We start from the raw sequence: 21,944 nt of genomic DNA, 5'->3' as shown, positions 1-21,944 counted from the left end.
AGTTTTTTTTTTTTCCTCCTGCTGACGATAGCTCATCTCAATTGATTAGACTCTGGCTGTTGGTATGCATACTTCCACCTTTTCATGTTCTCTGTATGTATAAATATCCCCTGTCTGTGTGTTCCATTCTATGCATCCGAAGAAGTGAGCTGCAGCTCACGAAAGCTCATGCTAAAATAAATTTGTTAGTCTTTAAGGTGCCACAAGTACTCCTGTTCTTTATACGTTTCACCGGCACAAGTGGTAAGTGTGCACAGCGCTATGTCAGTGGGAGAGCCTCTCCTGTCAACATAGCCACTGCCACTCATGGAGGTGGTTCTATTATGTCGATGGGAGAGCTCTTTCCCATTGGCATAGAACATCTACATGAGTGATCTTCAGTGGCGCAGCTGCATCAGTATAGCTGTGCCACTGTAAGAGCACTAGTGCAGACATGGCCTTACTGTTTATATATTCATACAGCAATGTGAAACACAAAATAGCTAGCATAAATCTGGGCCAATAACTAGATTAAAGACTATACCAGAAAGAGGAAACCGTGTTATAAAACAACCTTCCAAATCAAACAATAAGTTATGGGACTTTACCCTTGTCAGGTACCATGACAGTGGACTGATCACATTTTGCAGCACACTCTTCCACCAAGCTACAGCCATCTGAATGAACTAGGAGAGGTCCTACTCCAGTCATGCACAAGTATTTCCAATAGGATAATATTGTGATGATCTGGCTAATACTATTGCTCTCTGATGCATGGAATCAACATTTTTCAGCTTTGTATCACAGGCGCTATAGCGCTAATAGATAATGGAAATTCTCCTTTTGCTCAAGTGTTAGGATTTGGTTTCTATTCTTGGTGAAGTTAACAGGGCTTCAGTCTGAATAGGTTCTATCCTCATGGATTAGGTGGCAGAATAAGGATCCAATGATGCATGTGATTAAAATAATTCTACAAATTTTCTATTCTCAATTTTTTTGGATGAAGTTGATTAAGTTTCTGATGCGCCTTGGTATCTATTAACATAGACCCCTGTACCTATAAGAAGTCCAGTTGACAGGATATTTGTGATCCCTCTTTCAGGATCCCTGTTTTTAGAAATGCCTCAAATCTCCATTCCCAGAGTATATAGAAACATCTTTACTCCTGGCTTTGTTTCCAAAAGGTTGCATTCTTAATTTAAGGATCTTATTTTCTTTGTAAGTGAAATTTTTATTCATTTGAATGTACTGCCATACCTTTTAGAAGAAACTTCTAACACGGTTGAAATTTTAGCAAGAATAGTCAATATTTTGCATTACCAGAAGAAACATTCTGCAGTGAATGTTTGTAAAGTTTCTATACTCCCAGTTACCTAGTTAAAAATTTATGACAATCTATGAAGACTCTGTAGTCATCTGTGACAAGAAGCACCCTGCTGATATTGATGGTATCTACTTCAAGAGGAAAAAAGATATATTTGACTGGCAAATGATTTAGCCATCTTCACATTTCAATATTTTATTTCTTCTCTGGGAGACTAACTTCGTATTGAAATGATAATTTTTGAGACTAAAATACAGAAATAATGTTAAAAACCCCATAATGAACACAACTTAATATGCATACATTGGCATCTGCCTTCAATCTTGACTCTACATAATTTGATACAGGAATATTTTCATATCATTTGTCATTTATTGAGCTTTATACCTTGAAAACAATATGCCAACTACTGAATAAATTCTAAATGAAAATATATCCTTACCTTAAAGAGTATAGCAGACAAAATGCAGCATTTAGTTCTTAGTCTCACATTTGATGTCAATATGTACCTGAGTAAGTATAAAATATAAGCAGACATTTGAATGTGTTCATTAATTTACGTTAATTAACAAAGCTTGTTTTCCCTACTATCATTATTATTATTAATAATGAACTCTAGCAGTTTTCCAAATCTGAAAATGTTAAGTCACATGGCTTAATGAACTACTGGAAGGTTCTCAATATTATGGTGATGAGGGCAGTATAAGAACCTATATAGAAAAAAGAGAAACAAATAGATATATGGTTATATCCTCCCTCATAATATCTCACCAGAGATTTCATGACTATTGGCCACTATTCTGTGTATAATATGTGCAAGGTGCTTTAATCTTTTGCATTTTATGGGGCAAAATCCTTACCTCTGCTCCAGACCCATTACTTTGGGTAAAAGGGCCAGAGCAGCATAAATGGGCTCTAAAAGACCTGGACATTGATGGAAAAGGATTCCCCCAGTGCAGGAATTGAGGAAGATAGCTGTAAGGCTGCTTTCCCAGGACTCCCTCACAAGCCCTAGCTTTGACAGATATGGCAATTTCCTGCAACATCCTTGGGAGACCTAACTGAATTAAATTTAAGTATCTTTGGGGTCCATTGTATTAAATGAATGGGTTATGTATAATTGTGGGCCAGTGTTGTATGTTACCTCCAGTGTGGGGATATGTTACATATGTGAGACCTGGAGGATCAAAGGACTATATTGAACAATGTGCCAGATAAGAATGGACTTGTGGAACAAAAAGTGTTAAGTGGTTTTCCTGGGGAGTATGTTGGGGGAGCTGAATGCAAATTCCACATCTCTGAGGAATGCAGAAACCCAGCCTTTTGAAAATATACCCTGAGGAGGGGTCACTGTCTGCTGATCACCTATTACATGAGACCAAGATCAAAGGCCCGTGCTATAGAAAAGAAAAGGCTGAACTATTCCTGATTGTTCCGGTTCTGAATCTGAGATAATCATGAACTTGTAACCACAGGGAAAACACAGTTGTGAGTTTTGATGGAGTGATACTTATCAGAGCCAGAGACTGGAGTTGGGGTGACCTGTTGTAAGCTTTTCAGCATGCGTGTAGATTCTTTTATTGTTTTAATATGTTTTCTCGGTAATACTCTTAGCTTCAGAATAAATGTGTTCACTGATAAAGAGCTATATTGTAATTCATAGCTGTAGGCCATTAGGCTGTCCATAGCCTTTGAAGAGAAAGCAAACAGGAGATGGTACCCTGTTTAGGCAGTCTGGCTTGCTGGGAATATCAGTGTAGGCAGGGGAAAATATCAGTGTAGGCAGCCAGACGAGGGTTGCTACCCAACAGAGGTGACGGCTGCTGACATGGGTGCCCTTGGTGGACCACGGAGGGGGAATACAGGTGCTGTGCCTCTTAGAGGCACAAAACAGAATCTTAACTATGGTCTTTTAATAGTATGCATACGATAGCTTGGCTGATGTAGTTATTTGTGGTAATCCTGCACACAACAGATCAAACTTCATCTGATCTAACACTAATCAGAAAAATTACTATTTTCCCCATTAAATTTGCCCCAATATATTAATATTCATTAAGAGCACTAACTTGAAAATGTTGATGTTTCTATTGAAAATTAATAAGGATGTAAAGTCCTTTTGGCTACAATTTGTCAATCATTTATTAGATTTTTACATTTTATACATATATTATTATTCTATTCCTATGATCCCTACCTATGCCATACGGCTGCAGTTAAAATCAGAGGGCAGTGCTTGAGAGAGGGGGCTGTCCACAGAGTGTTCTCAAGGAGGACCACTTGCCTTTAGAATACTCTCCACATGCTGATCTAAAATAGCTCAAATCTGTTAACCTTCTGGGTATGCAACAAAGTTCATGGTGCTTGCGTGGGAATTGGAAGAAAGCTGAGAAAGCTGGGGGATTAATTTTTGTTTTAAGGAAAAACAGTGATGCAGTGTGGGAATTTACAGTTATACTGTATTGGGCATGCTCACTGTTAATTAGCAAGAGACATCATAAGGGTAATAGGAGAAGTGCAGCTGCTTTGACTGATTTTATTTTATAACTCCTCTTTAATATGTTTTTAAATTTATGTCGGGGCACTCAAGGCCTTGGATTGGCATTTGTTGGTGTGGAGTTCTAAAATCTAAAGAAATACATTAAAAATAAAATACTTACTGAGCTATCTTAGCTGCTAAAACTGCTGCATGCAAGCACCCCCAAATTCCAGCTTGATAAATACATTTCTCACTAAAATGTTTAGAACTTCCATCCGTAAAGTCGTCAGGAACATTTTTTGAAAAGCCATCTAACTCTTGCCAGTTGTTAAGTACATCAGCTATGTTGAGTGTTTCATCAAGGGCTTGACACCAATATTTAAAAGCAGATCTGTAACATACAAAAATGCATCCATCATATTGCTGACATTTTTTGTAGCAGAAGGAGTTTTATGCTGCTTTCTATCAGCTACAAATAATTCTTATTCAAACAGAAAACTGGAATCTAATTTGTAAGACAAAAAATAGAATTTTTGATCATCTCACTAGACAATATATTACTAAGAAAAAATAGCTGTATGGTAAATGACACAGTTATTTTATAAAGACACATATATATTGGTTCCAAAGAAAGCCATTGTTTAATACAGTTAGAGAAAATGGATGGGAGAACAACACGGAAATGAAGACAGCAGATTAACTTGTAGAAGAGCTGAAAGTCAGGAATATTACTGATAAAATTACAAAAATAAAAACTGTATCATTTTTGTATGTATACTGTTCATCCAGAGACTATGTACCTCTTCTTTCCTGCATAAAAGTGAAGATTTCCAAGTTCATGCAGAGCCTGCACCTTGAGGTCTCGCTGGTTATTTATTTGAAGAATTTCTGTTTTTCATCAATAAGAAAAAATCCATTATAACATTAAAACCATTACTGTATCTTGAACAACTTTGCAACAGAAATAAATTTGCACACAGGAAATAGTAAATAAGATTATGAATATTTTATGTAAAGGTTTCTGAGGATTTGGGGATATTTTAATTTCAAATGTGTAACTACGGACCCAATCCTAGTCCCACTATCTCCAACTGGAGCAAGAGCAGGACATACATGTGAATCTGTTTCAGACCTACTAAATGGACAGAACCTGTTTGAAAATAAGCATTCATGATAAAAATGCAATTCTCTGATTTCTACATGTTGCATACAGCAGTTTAAAACAATCATAAACCCCCTTAGCTGTCAAATGGTTTCCTGGGAAAGATCTGTAAAAAGAAGTAAAGGAACACTGTCAGATGATAAAATCATGAGCCAGATTCTCAACTGGTGTAAATCAGTGAAGCTCCACTGAAGTAACATTTTTCATATGAAGAGATAACTACTGAAAATTGTGACTGAGGTATTGGCTTGTTTTGGATCATACTGGGAAAATTATTTTTTATTGAGAAAGTGAGGGAGGGCAGGGGCTGTCCCATAAACACTATGGGGATGAGGAATACCTGCTGTGAAGACTGTCTGACATGAAAGGGACAGAGAATAAAACTGCATGAAGAGGAACATGAACATAGGTATACAGAGTTGTTTGTATTAGCTGTAAACAAAAATATGTAAATATCTTACCAATAGTTTTTTCATATGAAGAGACAACTACTGAGAGCTGTGACTCAGGTAATGGTCTGCTTTCGACCATACTGGGGAAATTAAATTTTTCTTGGGAAAGGTCAGGTGGTTTTGGTAGAAATGTCAGTTCAGCTCCCACACTAAATTCCACTTTTCCATTTGAAAAGATCTGATTGGGTACTCTTCCAACAGTTTCTAGATCAGAAATATAATTTATTTACTAAATATAGGTTACAGCCATATTTCCTTCACATAAATGCTTCTACATCATATCACCCAAAGAAAATATTTTCAGTGTATGATTTCTACATGGCATTTCTGGTCTTTATAATAGCAGGTTAGAAGGAAACAGAAGGAATAGGTAACTTGTGACTAAAAGTGAATAAACATGGGAGCAGAAAATCAGGCTGCATTTTTCAGAAACATTTTCTTTCCCTGTAGTATATATTAATTTGCTCTGAATAAATGAACTGTGATACACTGAGCATTACTTATACTCTGGATTTAGTCTGAAAGCATGCTAAACAAGTAAGTTTTAAAATGTTCCTATTTGTCTCATATAGCTTTCAAGGAGAAATTTTCCAGGACCAGAAACTCAGTCAGCAACTCAACACAATGTCAATCCAGAGATCTACAGCAAATTCAGAAGTATTCTTTGGACTTCTATTTTACACAGTGATGGATGCTGGAATCATTGCAGACACGATGTTCTATAACTGTGGTTCTTCAAGATGTGTTGTCCATATGCGCTGAGGTTGTCCTCATATACCATATGGCATAAAAGTTGGGGTGACCCCAAGTGTCCCTCAGTTCCTTTGCCAGTATAGAATCCAGGTGTTATAGGATTCTGTAGCTGTGCCAAAGAAGCATGGGTTGCAGAATACACTGTGTTGCACTCTATATGATTTTATGAAAATATGCTAATGAGTGTGAATATAATATAACTGGAATATGCTTCATGCAAAAGGTCTCCTGTAAGGTATCATTACAAAGCTTATAATTTACTGAGTGTGATCATCCTATTTGTATGAATGTATTATTCTTGTATCTGAAATTAGAAATATGAAATATAACTCTAAGGTCCTATTGTAGTTATGCAAAGTTTGGGCCATTAATGGTAGTTTGAAATCTTGATGGCTCCCATCAACCAGGACAACTGACTGTAGATGGCTCTGTTTGCTTGCAGGCCTTCTTGTGAATCAGGCTGGGAGGAATGAAGGCTTGAAGTCTTACAGTGACATGTGATCATGTCACCTGAACTGGAATTCATCTTTAACCTGGTGCTTTTCCATTTAGAAGGAGGGGTGGGAACCCCAAGAGGGACAAAGGATTCCCACCTTGTGCAAAAGGTATATAAGGGGGTGGAACAGAACAAAGGGGTGGCAGTCATGAAAAATCCCCTAGCTACCACCTGAGCTGGAACAAGGGCTGTACCAAGGGAAAGGATTGTGCCCAGACTAGGAAGGCATCCAGTCTGTGAAAGAAGCTTACTGGAACATCTCTGAGGGTTAGATTTGATCTGTAATCACTTTCCTACGGTATTAGGCTTAGACTTGCATGTTTTATTTTATTTTGCTTGGTAATTCACTTTGTTCTGTCTGTTATTACTTGGAACCACTTAAATTCTACTTTTTGTATTTAATAAAATCACTTTTTACTTATTAATTAACCCAGAGTATGTATTAATACCTGTGTGTTGGGGGGGAACTGTGCATATCTCTATCAGTGTTACAGAGGGCAAACAATTTATGAGTTTATCCTGTCTAAGCTTTATACAGGGTAAAATGGATTTATTTGTGGTTTGGATCCCACTGGGAGCTGGGCATCTGAGTGTTAGAGACAGGAACAGTTCTTAAGCTGTTTTCAGTTAAACCTGCAGCTGTTGGGGGACATGGTTCAGACCTGGGTCTGCGTTTGTAGCAGGTTAGTGTGTCTGGCTCAAACCAGGCTGGGCACTGAAGTCCCAAGCTGCCAGAGAAAATGGTCTCAGAGGTAGTCTCAGCACATGAGTTGGCAGTTCCCGAGGCGGTTTTCTGTGATCCAACCTGTCACATACACCTCTAGAGGAATCACAAGTACTATAAAGTAAGTAACTGTTTCTTCTTCCCCAAGTGCTTGTCGATATTATTCCACTCCTGGTGACTAACAAGCAGTAAACTAAATCATAGAGGTGGATGCTCAGAGTCTACCTGAATAGCAACTACAAGACAGTTTTGCCAAAGTGGGCATCAGATTTTCATGTCTCTACTAAGGAGTAATTTTGTGTAAATGTATGTACTGAATCCTATGTTGTTGCCATTCAAATTTTTCAGATTGGAACACTTCTCAAAGAAGCTGTGGTAGCTGCCTGAGCCATCATGAAGTAAGCTATAATGTTGAATGGTGGGTCTAAATGCGCATATTCATAGTATAGCTTAATGCAAGTAGAAATCTAGCTGAATAATATCTGGGTCTAAGTAGCTTGATCTCTTACCCTATCTGTATAAACTACAAAAAGCAACATGTCAAGTTGGTCACATGTTGTGGAGATTTCCCTCAAATGAGCCAATCATCGGGGTATGGATACATCTGGACTCGTTTTCTCACATAACAAGGGCCCTCCGTGAAGACCCTCAGTGATGTCCATAGACCAAATGGCAGAACATTCTGTAGATAGTGGAAAATACCCACTCAGAACCACAGGAGGATGAGCAGGATTAATTACTATGTGAAAATAAGCATCTTAGAGGTTGAGAGCTGCATACCAGTTTTGCGCCTTAATGAAAAAAATTACAGAGGGTAGTTTTACCACCTAGAACTTGAACCTGCAGCTGAAGATGGTTAGCTATGTCAAGTCTAAAAATGGGCACCAGACCCCTTTTTTCCTTCATTATTGGAAACAATTAGGAATAAAACCCCTTCCCTTTGTATTATAGAGGCACTTCTTCCACTGCACCAAGACTCAGAAGGGACTCCTCTTCTTGATGTAAGACACTTGTGAAAGGGGTCTCTGAAAAGGGATTGGGGATTGGGCTGGTAGGTGGGGAGGTCTGGATTTCTATAGAATACCCCATCTCTGTGAACTCTAGACCCACTGGTCTGTAGTGGTGAGGTACCAGGCCCCACAAAAATAAAACAAATGGTTCTGAAAAGCAGCAGGGAGGGAAAAGATACTCCAGAAAATGTACATGGCTCCCGAACAAGGACTCAAATTAGCTGCCTTGATGATGACATTGCAAGGTGAACAGATAATGAAGGGGGATGATTTCCTCCTCTGGTATCTTTTTCTCTTTTTAAGGCCATCTGAACCTTCTGAGTATAGTAACTAGAGCTGGTTTGGAATATTGTCAACTAATTTTTTTTATTGGACCAAAACTTTTCATGTATGTTTCAATGAAACTTTCAATGAGAAGGTTTCTAAGGTTCAGAATTGATTTTTTAGGGTGGGGGGAAGAGAGAGAAAGAGAGACCCCTCCCTCAGAAAAGCCAATAGCATCATGTTAGGGCACTCATCTGAGATGTGGAAGACCCAGGTTTAAGTCCCTGCTCTGAATCAGACAGAGCAGGGACTTGAAGCTGGGTCTCCCATATCCCAGCCAAGTGCTTAGCTATTTTGGAGCATGGGTCTCTTGCTCCTCCTACTCCTCGTTGACATTCCATCATAGACCTGAGAAACTTTCCCAATGACATTTTCATAAAAACAGCTACATTTCTGCAAAAGGTTTTGGTTTCCATTGTAAAAATGTTTGGTCAATTTTTTTTGACCAGTTCTACTAATTAGTTTTAGCATTAAATCAATTGTATCCATCAAACAGCAGATCTTCTATTGTTGTTTGCACTTCTTTAAGTATGCTAGATGACAGTAGCCAAGAAGATCTCTGTGACAGAATACATCCCAGTATTCATAGTGTACATACTATTGTAATAATCTCTGTACAAAGTATGGCTTGTAAGGTATCATTTGAAAACTCATAATTTGCTGGTCAGTACTGTCCTGATAAAATGTGTGTGTGGCGACATTGTAAGATTTCCCGGTATGATGTTATTAATGTATGTTTCAAACCCCACAGCCTTGCCCAAAATGAGGTTGGCAAAGGTTCCTAAACAAAGGAATGTGTGCGCTGTTTAATTTACATTTAAGCAGTAAACAGAGTCATCAACCAGGAAGAGAAACAAAGGATGCTCAAACAGGTGAGAAAAACACAGCAGTGAGCCTCCTTCCACATAGACTTTTTGTCTCCTGGTGACCAGCTGGAAATGTTTTTCAAGAGGGGAACTGAAACTATAAAAAGGGGAGACAACTAGCCTCAGGCACCCTGCCCATCACATTCACTGCATCTGAAGCAACAAAGGAGGTATTTGTTGGACTCTGGGAGAAAGGGTCCTGACCCGTAGGGTTTGGTCAGTAAGACTGCAGAAAGCATGTGGTGAGAAACTTTGCTTGCATCTAATATAGTTTGTTAAGTTAGGTAATAGTAAATGTCTTATCTATTTTTCTTGTAACCATTTGATTTTTATGCCTCATTTCTTGTACTCACTTAAAATCTCTCTCTTTGCAGTTAATAAACTGATTTTATTATTTTATTTATTCCAGTGTGTTTAAATTGAAGTGTCTGGGAAATTCCATTTGGGCTGACAAATTGTGTGCATATTATTATTTTAAAGAAATAACAGCCTTAATATAACTTGTATTGTCCAGAAGAGGGCTGGGCATCACAAGACATTCATTTCTGGGGTGAAATCTAAGATTGGGGGTGTGTTTGGGTCATCCTGCAGTATAACCAAGGCAGTATAACCAAGTATACCAAGAGTGTAACCCATGTGTGGCTAGGAGGCTGCAGTTACACACAGACACTCAGGTTGTGGCTTGCATGCCATCAGACTGTTTGTGAATGGCTCACTTTGGCAAGGTATTGTAAGACACCCAAGGTTGCTGGGAAGGGTGACAAAGCCCCTCACCAATCTGGACTGCACCTCAGAATGTGACAGAGAGGTAATACTCCTTCCTCCCCCTGATCATAGATGGGTTTTTTTTGGTCTCAGAAGGAAGGTTTCTTTGAGACCTAAGTCCCAGAGCTGTAAGCTGATCCTGAGCTCACTGGAACACTTCTTGAAGAGGTTTGCTCATGCTTTATCAGTCTCAGCCACTCCAGGATCTGAAGAGGAGTGCATTAGCCTCGCCACTAAAAAGTGTTTTTGGCAAGCCTCTTTTGCATTCTCTTAGGGAAGGACCTGAAAATTGTACATTTCTCAGGAATGTGCCCTTTACCAAGGCACAATAGGTATCTTATATACACATCATTAACCGGCATCACCACAGTGCAAGATGAGACAAGGTTCGTGAGTGTGACCTAGAGCATCCCTGTATTCACACCCTACACACTACTGTAATAATCTTTGTACAAAATGTGTCTTGTGAGGTATCATGTGAGGGATAGCTCAGTGGTTTGTGCATTGGCCTACTAAACCCAGGGTTGTGAGTTCAATCCTTGAGGAGGCCAGTTAGGGATTTGAGGCAAAATTTGGTCCCGCTAGTGAAGGCAGGGGGCTGGACTCGATGACCTTTCAAGGTCCCTTCCAGTTCTAGGAGATTGGTATATCTCCAGCTATTAAAAAAATTAAAAAATAACTAAGCCCAAGGGGGTTGGACTAGATGACCTCCTGAGGTCCCTTCTAACCCTGAGATTCTATGGTTTGAATACTAATAACTCCCTGGTCAATAATATCATGGTGAAAAGTATGTAGCAACATTATATATAAAGTTATGAAATCTCCCTGTATGTGTTCTTAGCATATGTTTGAAACCACACAGCCCTGCCCAGACAGAAGTATTCTGAATGAAAAAAAAGTTTACCTCACATAAGTAAACAGGGTCCTTGAAACAGCAAGGAGAGGAGATAGGAGAAGACAAGCAAAGAGCATGGAGCCTCCTTCACCACCAGACTCTATGTTGCCCTCTTTGAATAAACTTTACTTTGAAGGGTAACCCTCAGAAGAACTCACTTTAAAGGTTAATTGGACTATAAAGGAAAGGGTCAGAAAAGCCCAAGCTACCACTCTCTCTTTCACCTAAAACAAAGGACCCAGCCTTTGAACTTTGGGAAGGACTTGAGAATTTGGTTAGCCCTGTTGCTGTGAACATGTGGTAAGGATTTTACCTTGAACCAAGTCTAGCTTGTTAAGTTTTACCTACTAGAAAGCATTTTATCTTTATTGTTCTTGTAACCATTTGACTTTAAAACCTGATATTTGAGTTCACTTAAAATCCTATCTTCTTTTGTTAATAAACTGTTTTTTAATCTAAACCAATCCAGTGCTGTGTTTAAACTGAACTGTTTGGTAAATCCAGTTAAAGTAGCAGACTGTTGAATATTGATTGATCCTTTACAGGGGCAACAGACCTCTAATAACTGAACTGTCCAGGAGAGGCTTGGAGGGTGCAGAACACATGTTTTGGGGAAAAATTGGGACTGGGATATGTTGGAGTCACCCTGCAGGTAGTAACCACAGCTGGTGGAAGCCAGAGTGTGACTGGAGTGTTGCTGACAGGCTGCTGGGGTCAGAGCTGCTGGAGCATAATTACAGCTATACACAGACACTCAAGGTGTGAACTGCACACTGGCAGGTTGTTTGTGAGTGGCACGGCTTGGGAGCTACAACAGCAAAGCACTGTGAGGCACCCAAGAGTGCAGGGCAGGTGGTGACACAATCCCTCACTGGTTTGGACTACATACTGGACTGTGACAGTGAGGTAATATGTTTTATTGCATCAATTTCTGTTGGTCAGAGAGACAAACTTTCAAGTTTACCCAGAGCTCTTCTTCAGCTCCTGGAGCTCAAAAGCTTGCCTCTCTCACCAAGAGAAGTTGGTTCAACAGAAGATATTACCTCACCCACTTGTCTCTCTAATATCCTGGGACTAACAAAGCTGCAATAACATTGCATACCGCAATGCAATATAGTCAGTTTTAAACTCAGGAGACTACATTTGACCATATTGCAGATATGTTCATAAATGCTGATCTTCTTGCATTTATTTTTTTAAAAGTTGTGATTCATTGTGTCTTGAAAAATAAATGTTGTGATGCTGGAAGATGTTAACGGCTGCCATCATGAGGGTCTTTGACCTATAGATAATCAAAGGCCTCACTGTCCTAAGTGCTCTTCTTTCAGGCTAAATAGGGGGAGCAATCAAATGTTCCTTTATGTAGCAATTGCAGTAATAGGAAGCCACATCTCAAGGCACTTGGGTGCAGGACAAGGCCTGAACAAGAACTAACCCAGGGAAAATAAGAGGGGGTTAACTGAAACTATTTGCAAATGCAAAGGCTAAGATATTGGTTACAGATGTATGTCTGAGTGTGAATTCAGAAGAAAGTCAGCAGAAACATGAGAAGCAGTCATGCATGTGGCACTGCGAGGAAACCTAGGGACAGAAGCTTTTCTGAGGCACAGTACTCACTGTAAAGGCAGACCTGGATTTCTGAGAAAAGAAACTGACTGCTGTTCTTTGTTTCTATTATGTTCAGGGAAACAGAACTCTATATACCAGGGGTAGGCAACCTATGCCACGGGTGCCGAAGGCGGCACACAAGCTGATTTTCAATGACACTCACACTGCCCGGGTCCTGGCCACCAGTCCGGGGGACTCTGCATTTTAATTTAATTTTAAATGAAGCTTCTTAAACATTTTTAAAACCTTATTTACTTTTCATACAACAACAGTTTAGTTATATATTATATACTTATAGAAAGAGACCTTCTAAAAACATTAAAATGTATTACTGGCACACGTAATCCTTAATTTAGAGTGAATAAAAGAAGACTCGGCACACCACTTCTGAAAGGTTGCCGACCCCTGCTATATACAATCCTTGTAAAAAAAACAAACAGGACTGCATTAGAGAAATTCCTAACTCTATCTTCAACTTCTCCTCCTCATGAAAATAACTCATCAAGATGCCCAAATACTGGCTAACAACTCAGGCCAAAAAAGGGCAACAAGAATTAAATGGATAATGAAAGCTGTAATGAATGAATGAAGCTGTAATGAAGAACATAAGAATGGCCATACTGGGTCAGACCAAAGTTCCATCTAGCTAGGGTGATCAGATGTTCTGTTTTTAAAGGGACAGTCCCATTTTTAGGACTTTTTCTTATATAGGCGCCTATTATCCTCCACCCCCATCTCGTTTTTTCACAGTTGCTATCTGGTCACCCTACATCTAGCCCAGTATCCTGTCTTCTGACAGTGGCCAATGCCAGGTGCCCCAGAGGGAATGAACAGGTAATCAACAAGTGATCCATTCCCTGTTGCCCATTCCCAGCTTCTGACAAACAGAGGCTAGGGACACCATCCCTGCTCATCCTGGCTAATAGCCATTGATGGACCTATCCTCCATGAATTTATCTAGTTCTTTATTGAACCCTGTTATAGTCTTGGCCTTCACAACATCCTCTGGCAAAGAGTTACACAGGTTGACTCTGCGTTGTGTGAAAAAAATATTTCCTTTTTTTTTTTTATGACTATGGCCATTCTTATGTTCTTAAAGAGAAAAATGCTTGGTTACATTTTGGCCTCACAAGAATTCAGAATTTTTCTTTAAATAAAAGTGATTATTAACTTACTCTCAACAACTATCACTGGATTTTAAAAACTGATTTTCCAATATTAGCTACTAAAAATATGTACCAGGTGCAGTCACTTGTTATAGGGATGGTGTGGAACTACGCACATTTGATAATTAAGGGACACCATAACAAATACCTTACCTTGTGTGTGAGCAAGAAATAGTGAAAGCAATTTTCTGCTGTGTCTAAGTGCTCTGCTGTGGTATTTAGATTTTTCTAGGGTTTCTCTGAAACATTTCAGTGTGTCTGTCACATCAAGAGGGACACAAACTAGGGCTTGTGCTTGACTGCCATCTAAAAGGAAATAGTAATTAAGAACAATTTTTATATTTTACAGTGAAAATATAAGAGCATAGACATAGTTGAGAAATTGTTCAACTATTAGACAAAATAAATTTAATACACTGGGTTGATTAGATTTCCAATTGTTTTATGAACATAAATCTAAAGCATTAACAGACAGTCGATAACACTACTTTTAAACTTTTCAAATATGTTCTATTGTTGTAAGTAATAGATGGAGCATTGGGAACCAGAAGTGAGAGCAAGGATACTGTCTTTATTATACTCTCAATGTCATCTATTGTTCAGTGATTTTACCCAACGTCCCTAATTCAACCCCCACACCCTTTCTTGTACATGAAACCTTGACACACATGTGATATTTAGAACCATGTCTTCTTTTTCCTTCTGAAGGACCTGTCAAGGCTTTAAACTTTTCACTATTATCCAATTTGGATAGATTTGAAAAGCTCTTCTTACCATTACAATGCACCTATCTAGTCCCTTTCAAAACAATATTTCTGAAGCACTCATACATTTGTAAAAACAGAAAGATAAAACAGAAAGCAAAGAGAAACAGCTGGATAAGCAAACAATGTAAAGATACAGAAGACAACATGAAGAGAAAGGAGGCTTACACTGCAAGATAAGAGAACTTAGTGGGACACATGGAGTTGAAAATCAGCTTCTAAATCTGTATGAAAGAGATATTCTGAGGTAGGGCAAAAATTAATGCAAAACAAAACTTTTTGGAGAAAGAAAGGACTGGATTATATTGGAATGCGTTCTGACCTGTATAAATATCAGGCATCTCAGGAACAAAATGGTGTCCAGAAACTGTCACTTCATTAAATGTGCTGGCAATACGCAACTGTTTTCCAATGAAGTTTCTGCAATTTATCTAAAAAAGAAGGTTTTCCACTTAGTCACTCGTTTATACTTAAAACGGCCAATATTTTGTAATGTGAGTTCCCCAAGTTAGGCACCTAAATCCATATTTAGATGGCTAAATAAAAGAGGTCTGATTTTCAAAAATACTAAGCACCTGCAATTGCTGTATAAATCAACAAGAGCTTCAGATGTTCTGCACCTCTGAAAATCAGGCCTCTTATTTAAGAATCTAGATGTAAAATCACATGCCTAACTTCAGGCATTCAAGTTTGGAAATTTAGGGCCAAGACATCTACATACTTAAAACTATACCTCATTTCTTGCTTGCCAGAATTACGAACCATACAATGACATGCAATACACTATTACATATCAGAGCTTTCAATCTGTCATGTTTCTCATAAATATTATTGTATTATTAGGACAAATGAGTAAGAATCATGGTATGCTCCTTTAGACAATTAAAAAGTCCATTATTTTTTAGTGGGCTATATATCCAGAACTGGTATAAACTGGTAGAGTTACATTAACTTCAATGAAACTATGGCAATTCACACCAGCTGAGGATCTGGACCAATATATGTCTGTAAGAGCGTAGCATCCTGCCTCTCAAAACTGTCTGAGGATAAATGATCTGGAGAAATGGGTAAACAGTGAGGTGGCAAAGTTTTCAGATGATACTAAACTGCTCAAGATAGTTCAGACCAAAGCAGACTGTGAAGAACTTCAAAAAGATCTCACAAAACTAAGTGATTGGGCAACAAAATGGCAAATGAAGTTTAATGTGGATAAATGTAAAGTAATGCACATTGGAAACTATACATACAATATGATGGGGGCTAATTTAGCTACAGCTAATCAGGAAAGAGATCCTGGAGTCATAGTGGATAGTTCTCTGAAGATGTCCATGCAGTGTGCAGCGGCAGTCAAAAAAGCAAACAGGATGTTAGGAATCATTCAAAAAGGGATAGAGAATAAGATGGAGAATATCTTATTGCACTTATATAAATCCATGGTACACCCATATCTTGAATACTGCGTACAGATGTGGTCTCCTCGTCTCAAAAAAGATATACTGGCATTAGAAAAGGTTCAGAGAAGGGCAACTAAAATGATTAGGGGTTTGGAACAGGTCCCATATGAGGAGAGATTGAAGAGGCGAGGACTTTTCAGCTTGGAAAAGAGGAGACTAAAGGAGGGATATGATAGAGGTATATAAAATCATGAGTGGTGTGGAGAAAGTGAATAAGGAAAAGTTATTTACTTGTTCCCATAATATAAGAACTAGGGGCCACCAAATGAAATTAATGGGCAGCAGGATTAAAACAAATAAAAGGAAGTAGTTCTTCACACAGCGCACAGGCAACCCGTGGAACTCCTTGCCTGAGGAGGTTGTGAAGGCTAGGACTATAACAGGGTTTAAAAGAGAAGCAGATAAATTCATGGAGGTTAAGTCCATTAATGGCTATTAGCCAGGATGGGTAAGGAATGGTGTCCCTAGCCTCTGTTTGTCAGAGGGTGGAGATGGATGGCAGGAGAGAGATCACTTGATCATTACCTGTTAGGTTCACTCCCTCGGGAACACCTGGCATTGGCCACTGTCAGTAGTCAGGATACTGGGCTGGATGGACCTTTGGTCTGACCCAGTATGGCCATTCTTATGTTAGGTGTCTTTGAACTAATATATTAAATATGATTATTTAAAATTAGTTTTTATTATGCCATTTTATAATGCCATTATTATGCCATTTATTATGCCATTTGCCATTTTTATACTACCTTATTGTAACATATTGCACAGATTACTGTACACTTGATTTTAAGTACTTCAATCTTATTTAAAAAAATCTTAACTTTAAAAAAAATTTTTTGCTGCCATTGGTGTCTTACAACGGCATTTGCTGTCTGTCTTTAAGTTTGCGAAATATACAGAATCATGGCTTTGAGTGGTAGAAAACTCTGAATGTATGAATTCCTAGTGCAGGCTTCTCATGTTCTTCTTCATTGGCTTTTTAAGTATTCAGGCTTACTCAATATGAGTAATTCTGACCTTTTTATGGGTTAAGTACTCAAGTACATAGCAACAAAGCAGTACCTCAAGGGGCACAGTTTAATTAATCAAGAAGTGTATATGGCACCCAGATATATATTCTCAGTTAAAAGGGATACTGTCAAGCATTTTAGGCCTCAAATTTAGATTCTGACCAAGTGATGGCATGGAGGTACCCAGTGTACCCCGTTTCAGTGAGGCCTGGCACACCACATAGGCCCTGCATCTGTTTTCCTTCCCCCAAGTTATAAACAAGTCCAGACAAACATCTTTATCAAAGAACACTCCCCTTTCCAGGAGTCTCATTGATTAACAATAGTCATCAACATAAGTTAAGACCTTACTCAGCTATACACAGGGCATTCATCCTGTCTGGCTCAGTCCAACTAGTGGTCTCTGGTTTCTTTCTTCTACCCTGCTCTGAGAAACGTCCGTTTAAGGAACCCTTCCCAGTTCTTCTCTGAATTACTCCTTTTCAGACCGTCCTTAAAAGGAGTCTCCTAGCTCTCCCCCCTGGAGCTGGGGTTTATTAATTATATTCCCATTCCTTCTTAAGCAGGAGCCCTCCTCTTTGGAGAGGAGTTGTAGGTTAACCAGGTGTAGAGCCTTTGCTAGATTCTTCTTCAGCTGGCCTCTTTTCCTTTATTAGCCCTCAAGCTTCAGGGATCTCAGCAGGCCAGTCTTTCCTGGCTGATGTCTCCTATTATCTGACCTGCTATGTGGGAGGAGGCTGCATTTATGCTGGTCCCCTTCTGCCAGCTCATACCCATTTGGTTGGAAGAGAGGGAAGCCTTGCTCTGCAACCTCTCTGTAAGGCTCCTGGCCTCAGCCCCTTAAAGAAACAGCAATGGGATTTCCTCCTGTACACATCTGACTCCCGGGACGGCTCCCTCTCTCCCAATATTTTCCAGGCCCTGGTATCTATAATCAGACCTTTCAGAGTCTTAAAGGGTCAATCTAGATGGCAGGGTGGACCAATCATTAAGCAGTACTGCCATTAAGAGGCAGAGTACCCTGTCACATATGCATAATATGGTATCGTTGCATAAACTTTGATCTGTATTGTTCATGAATTTAATCTTAAAGATTCCTGTTTCACAACATTATGAGAAATCTTATTAATCTGTTAAAAACACAATAAATTAAAACATTCTTCAGGATTTAGTTCACAGTGAGATTCAGTACCTACATAATTAAATAAATAGTTCACCTTGTTTGCATTATCACCCTGGTATTTTATGAAATGAGGCTGAGAACTATCTGGGCCTCCGAATTGCTGTATTCTCTCCAGAAGTTGTCTTTGTGCATATACCAGCAGTGGAGTCACTTGTTCTGCATATCTTTCACTGGAAAAGGCCGAGTAATATTACAAATCAAAATTACTTATGTTTTAAATGAATAATCTAGCTTTTTCCTTTCCATACGCCCTTAAGTGTTACTTACTGTGTAATTGTGTTAAAATGCATGGCTATATGTACCAGTGCTTCCCATTTCTTCATTTGGTATAAAAGCTCTATAGTTCTAAGTACCAGACCACATATCCATCTCAAGTCAACCACATTGATATCATCAAGAGGGCAGCAAAAAGTAAGATTAGAACCCCCGTCCTCATCCGCAATTCCTCCTACACAACTTGGAACACAGAAATCTCCTTCGGGATCAAAAATCTATGAGTAGAACATAATACATTATAATGAACAGTTTCAAAAGTTGATGCAATTAACTGTATTGCAATGAACAATTACACAGTTTTAATGTAATTCTTTCTAGATTGCTTTTCTTTTTGCCCATTTCCTTTTGTTCGCCATATAGACTTCCCCTCTCCCCCCTTGGTCATTGGGCTCCATTTTGTTTTAATCAATGGTTTGGAAGGCACTCCACATACTTTGTAACAGGCACTAGAGCTAGTTGGGAAGTTTTTGAAAAACATTTTTTTGTCAGAAAATGCGAATTTGTTGAAACCAAAACTGTTCACAATCAGTTTCCCATTTTGAACATTTTTGATGAAAACGTTTCAAAATTGTCAAAAAGTTACATTTTTTGGTTTTCATTTTAAATTTTCATTTTCAAATTTCATTCCAATTTTTATTTCAATATTAAAGTTAATTTATAGTAAAACTAAATTTAAAAGGTTGGAATCAAAAGAAAGTATTTCAAAAATTTCTAAACAGAACTTTTAGATTGACTCAATTCAAAACAAATTTCAGATATTTGGTTTGCAAAATTTTCAAGATTTCGACTTTGCATCCTGATTTGAGATGGGAAATTTTTCAAAATCTTGAAAATTCTCATGGGAGGGGAAAACCAAGTTTTTAGAAGGCAAGTTATAATTCTACAACTTAAGAAATACTGTTCTTCTGTACAGGCTGTATTATAAGCAGTAGTTTGAAGTTACCAAAATCAATGATCAGTGCAAGAAAATAATTTCCCCGATTCCTTTCTCCATTTTTCCATACAATTCAAAGAACTAACTAAAATAGACATATGAATAAAAATACATGTTTACCTTAAGGGAATTACTAGTTTGTAGTTCAATTATCATATCAAGGATTGTATCTGATGCCAAATAGAATGGCAACCAGATGGTGCTGATAAGAAAATTTCTGGTAATAGGAAATAATCCTTGAAGCAAATGTGAATGCTTGGCAATTGACAGCACTTCTTGACTATAGTTCCAAAGCTCCCGGCAGGTATTTTGAAGCAATGTCCAGTGGCCACCACGGTGAGCGAGAACCTATATATAATTTTTTTCAAAATGTTGTTATATTTTCAAAGTATAGTTTTGAACAAAGATTCATTCGTCTATCTCAAAACTTAGATAGAAATAATCCTTTAAAATTATGAAGATTTCCATGTCATGTTTACATTTGTCCACCCAGAGGGCTTGTCTACATGGGGACTCTCAGGAATATTAAGACAAACCTATTAAAGCTGTCCAATGTGAATAAGTCAAAACACAAACTTATATATGGATGCTCTCATTCAGAGGTAAAGTGGCTTTATTTTGCTGTAGCTTTTATCCATCTAGAACTATTTTTATGTGCATTGTCTTCATAGCTTCAGTTAATTTCTCTTAACTTCTGTGAGTATCCCTGTGTAGACAAGCCCTGAGACAAGCATCTCATTTCATATAGGCAAACAGAAACTAGAAGGTAATGATTTCATCACTGTCAAAGGATTTGATCCTCCTCCCAATGATGTTTATTACAAAACTTACATTGACTTCAGCTGTAGTAGGACTGAGTCCAAAGTGGGCTAGATTTGAACAAACAGAAATTCTTTATCTGCCAGGACATTAGTTTTGTGTTTCTCTTACAAGTATTGAGACATTCCAAGTAAGAACTTTTTACAGAGCTACAAAAATAATTTTTACTGTTTTTTTTTTTACACTTAGTTTTGGAGAGTCTATACAGCACCATGAGAGTGTGCTGGGACTTTATTTTGCCATACGCAAAAAATTATTAACTAAATTCCATTTGCAAATATGTTTCAGTCTTTATTTTTTGTGATATCTGATTCAGAAAGAACATGCCTTGAACTTTCTGATCACTGGTTTAAATTGCAGGGCTGACAAAGGAAATAAAATTATAAATTGAGTAAATTTGATATGGTAATCACTGCGATACAATAAATATAGAAAGCCCACAATGCCACTTTCAGAATATAACCCCATTTTCAGGAGGAAGATTTAATCTGTGTATTTTTATTTTTCAGTGTTTACAGATAGATAATACCATACGCAGATATTTTTCAGGTGAACATTAAAGGTTTTATTAAGTATTGTTATAGATGTTTTAGATGTTTGTTACATTATCAAATGTTGCCGTAGAAAAAATAAATCCTCATGAATTTAAGACTTGGCAAATAAAGAAAGAAGAAATTTGAAACAGTATTATATTTTGAAATGTACCCATAGTTACAGTGCTAGGTCTACACATTCTAAAATGACGAAGGCTCTTAAAACATTTTTTAACTGTTTGCAAAGGCTTTGTATGTTAATAATATTCAGAGCTATATATTACTTCACTTTATGTCACTTTTTTTTAAAAGTGAGAATTTATGTGAGCTGGGAGGAACAGAGGGGGTCCCAAAAGAGCTACAAATAAAATAGTTTTTAAAACATCAAGATTGATCACTTATTCACCATGGCCTTCAACTTTTCTAACAAAGGATATAAACAAATAAACACTATAAACAAATAAGTTTTGCAATACTTTAAGGAAGGATTTAGAAAATATGGTAAGGAAAAATTATGAAAAAAGTGAAAGATGAAGTAGTTATGTCAAGTACAAAAAAGTGTATATATATGATATACAGTGTTTGAACATTTTCCTCAGGATGAAAAATCACTAGTTTTCTCCCATTTAAAAGTTTTTTGAGGTAGTGTAGTATTTAAAAAAAACTAAATATAAAGCAGTAGTAAATATCTTAATTCAAAAGTGCACGTTACCACTGCTCTTCTTAAATGCAGAAAGGTTTTTGTGAAATGCTCTAACAGGATGGCATTAGACATAGCCCGTTCATGCTCTCTGGCGGAAAGAGTAATGGATAACTCTGTATCATTTGTCATTTGAGATCGAGGAGTATCTGCTTCACTGAATTTAGTGCTGTGCTCCGAAGATTTATCAGGATCTTAAAATGAAAAGATAATTGGTTAAACTAAGTTAACATTCTCAAAAAACATAAGAAAAATCACACCACTTGAC

General features: G+C 37.9%; 1 protein-coding gene across 2 annotated transcripts in view; it reads right to left on the bottom strand.

Annotated features, from left to right (window-relative positions):
• Positions 1–21,944, bottom strand: part of CFAP54 (cilia and flagella associated protein 54) — a 220,844-nt gene that overhangs the window by 81,297 nt on the left and 117,603 nt on the right. For both annotated transcript variants that reach the window (XM_045000813.1, XM_045000816.1), the window contains exons 36-45: positions 21,689–21,870; positions 19,745–19,972; positions 18,682–18,905; positions 18,449–18,584; positions 15,090–15,198; positions 14,157–14,309; positions 5,406–5,600; positions 4,583–4,670; positions 3,964–4,173; positions 1,746–1,812 (exon numbers count right to left, since the gene is read on the bottom strand). In XM_045000813.1, coding sequence (XP_044856748.1) covers positions 1,746–1,812; positions 3,964–4,173; positions 4,583–4,670; positions 5,406–5,600; positions 14,157–14,309; positions 15,090–15,198; positions 18,449–18,584; positions 18,682–18,905; positions 19,745–19,972; positions 21,689–21,870 — 1,592 coding nt within the window. The remainder of the gene's footprint in view (positions 1–1,745; positions 1,813–3,963; positions 4,174–4,582; positions 4,671–5,405; positions 5,601–14,156; positions 14,310–15,089; positions 15,199–18,448; positions 18,585–18,681; positions 18,906–19,744; positions 19,973–21,688; positions 21,871–21,944) is intronic.

The sequence above is a fragment of the Mauremys mutica genome, chromosome 1, assembly GCF_020497125.1.
Source record: "Mauremys mutica isolate MM-2020 ecotype Southern chromosome 1, ASM2049712v1, whole genome shotgun sequence".
NCBI lineage: Eukaryota > Metazoa > Chordata > Testudines > Geoemydidae > Mauremys > Mauremys mutica.
The sequence above is the reverse complement of the archived record's forward strand: the minus strand, read 5'-3'. Positions and strand labels throughout refer to the sequence as shown.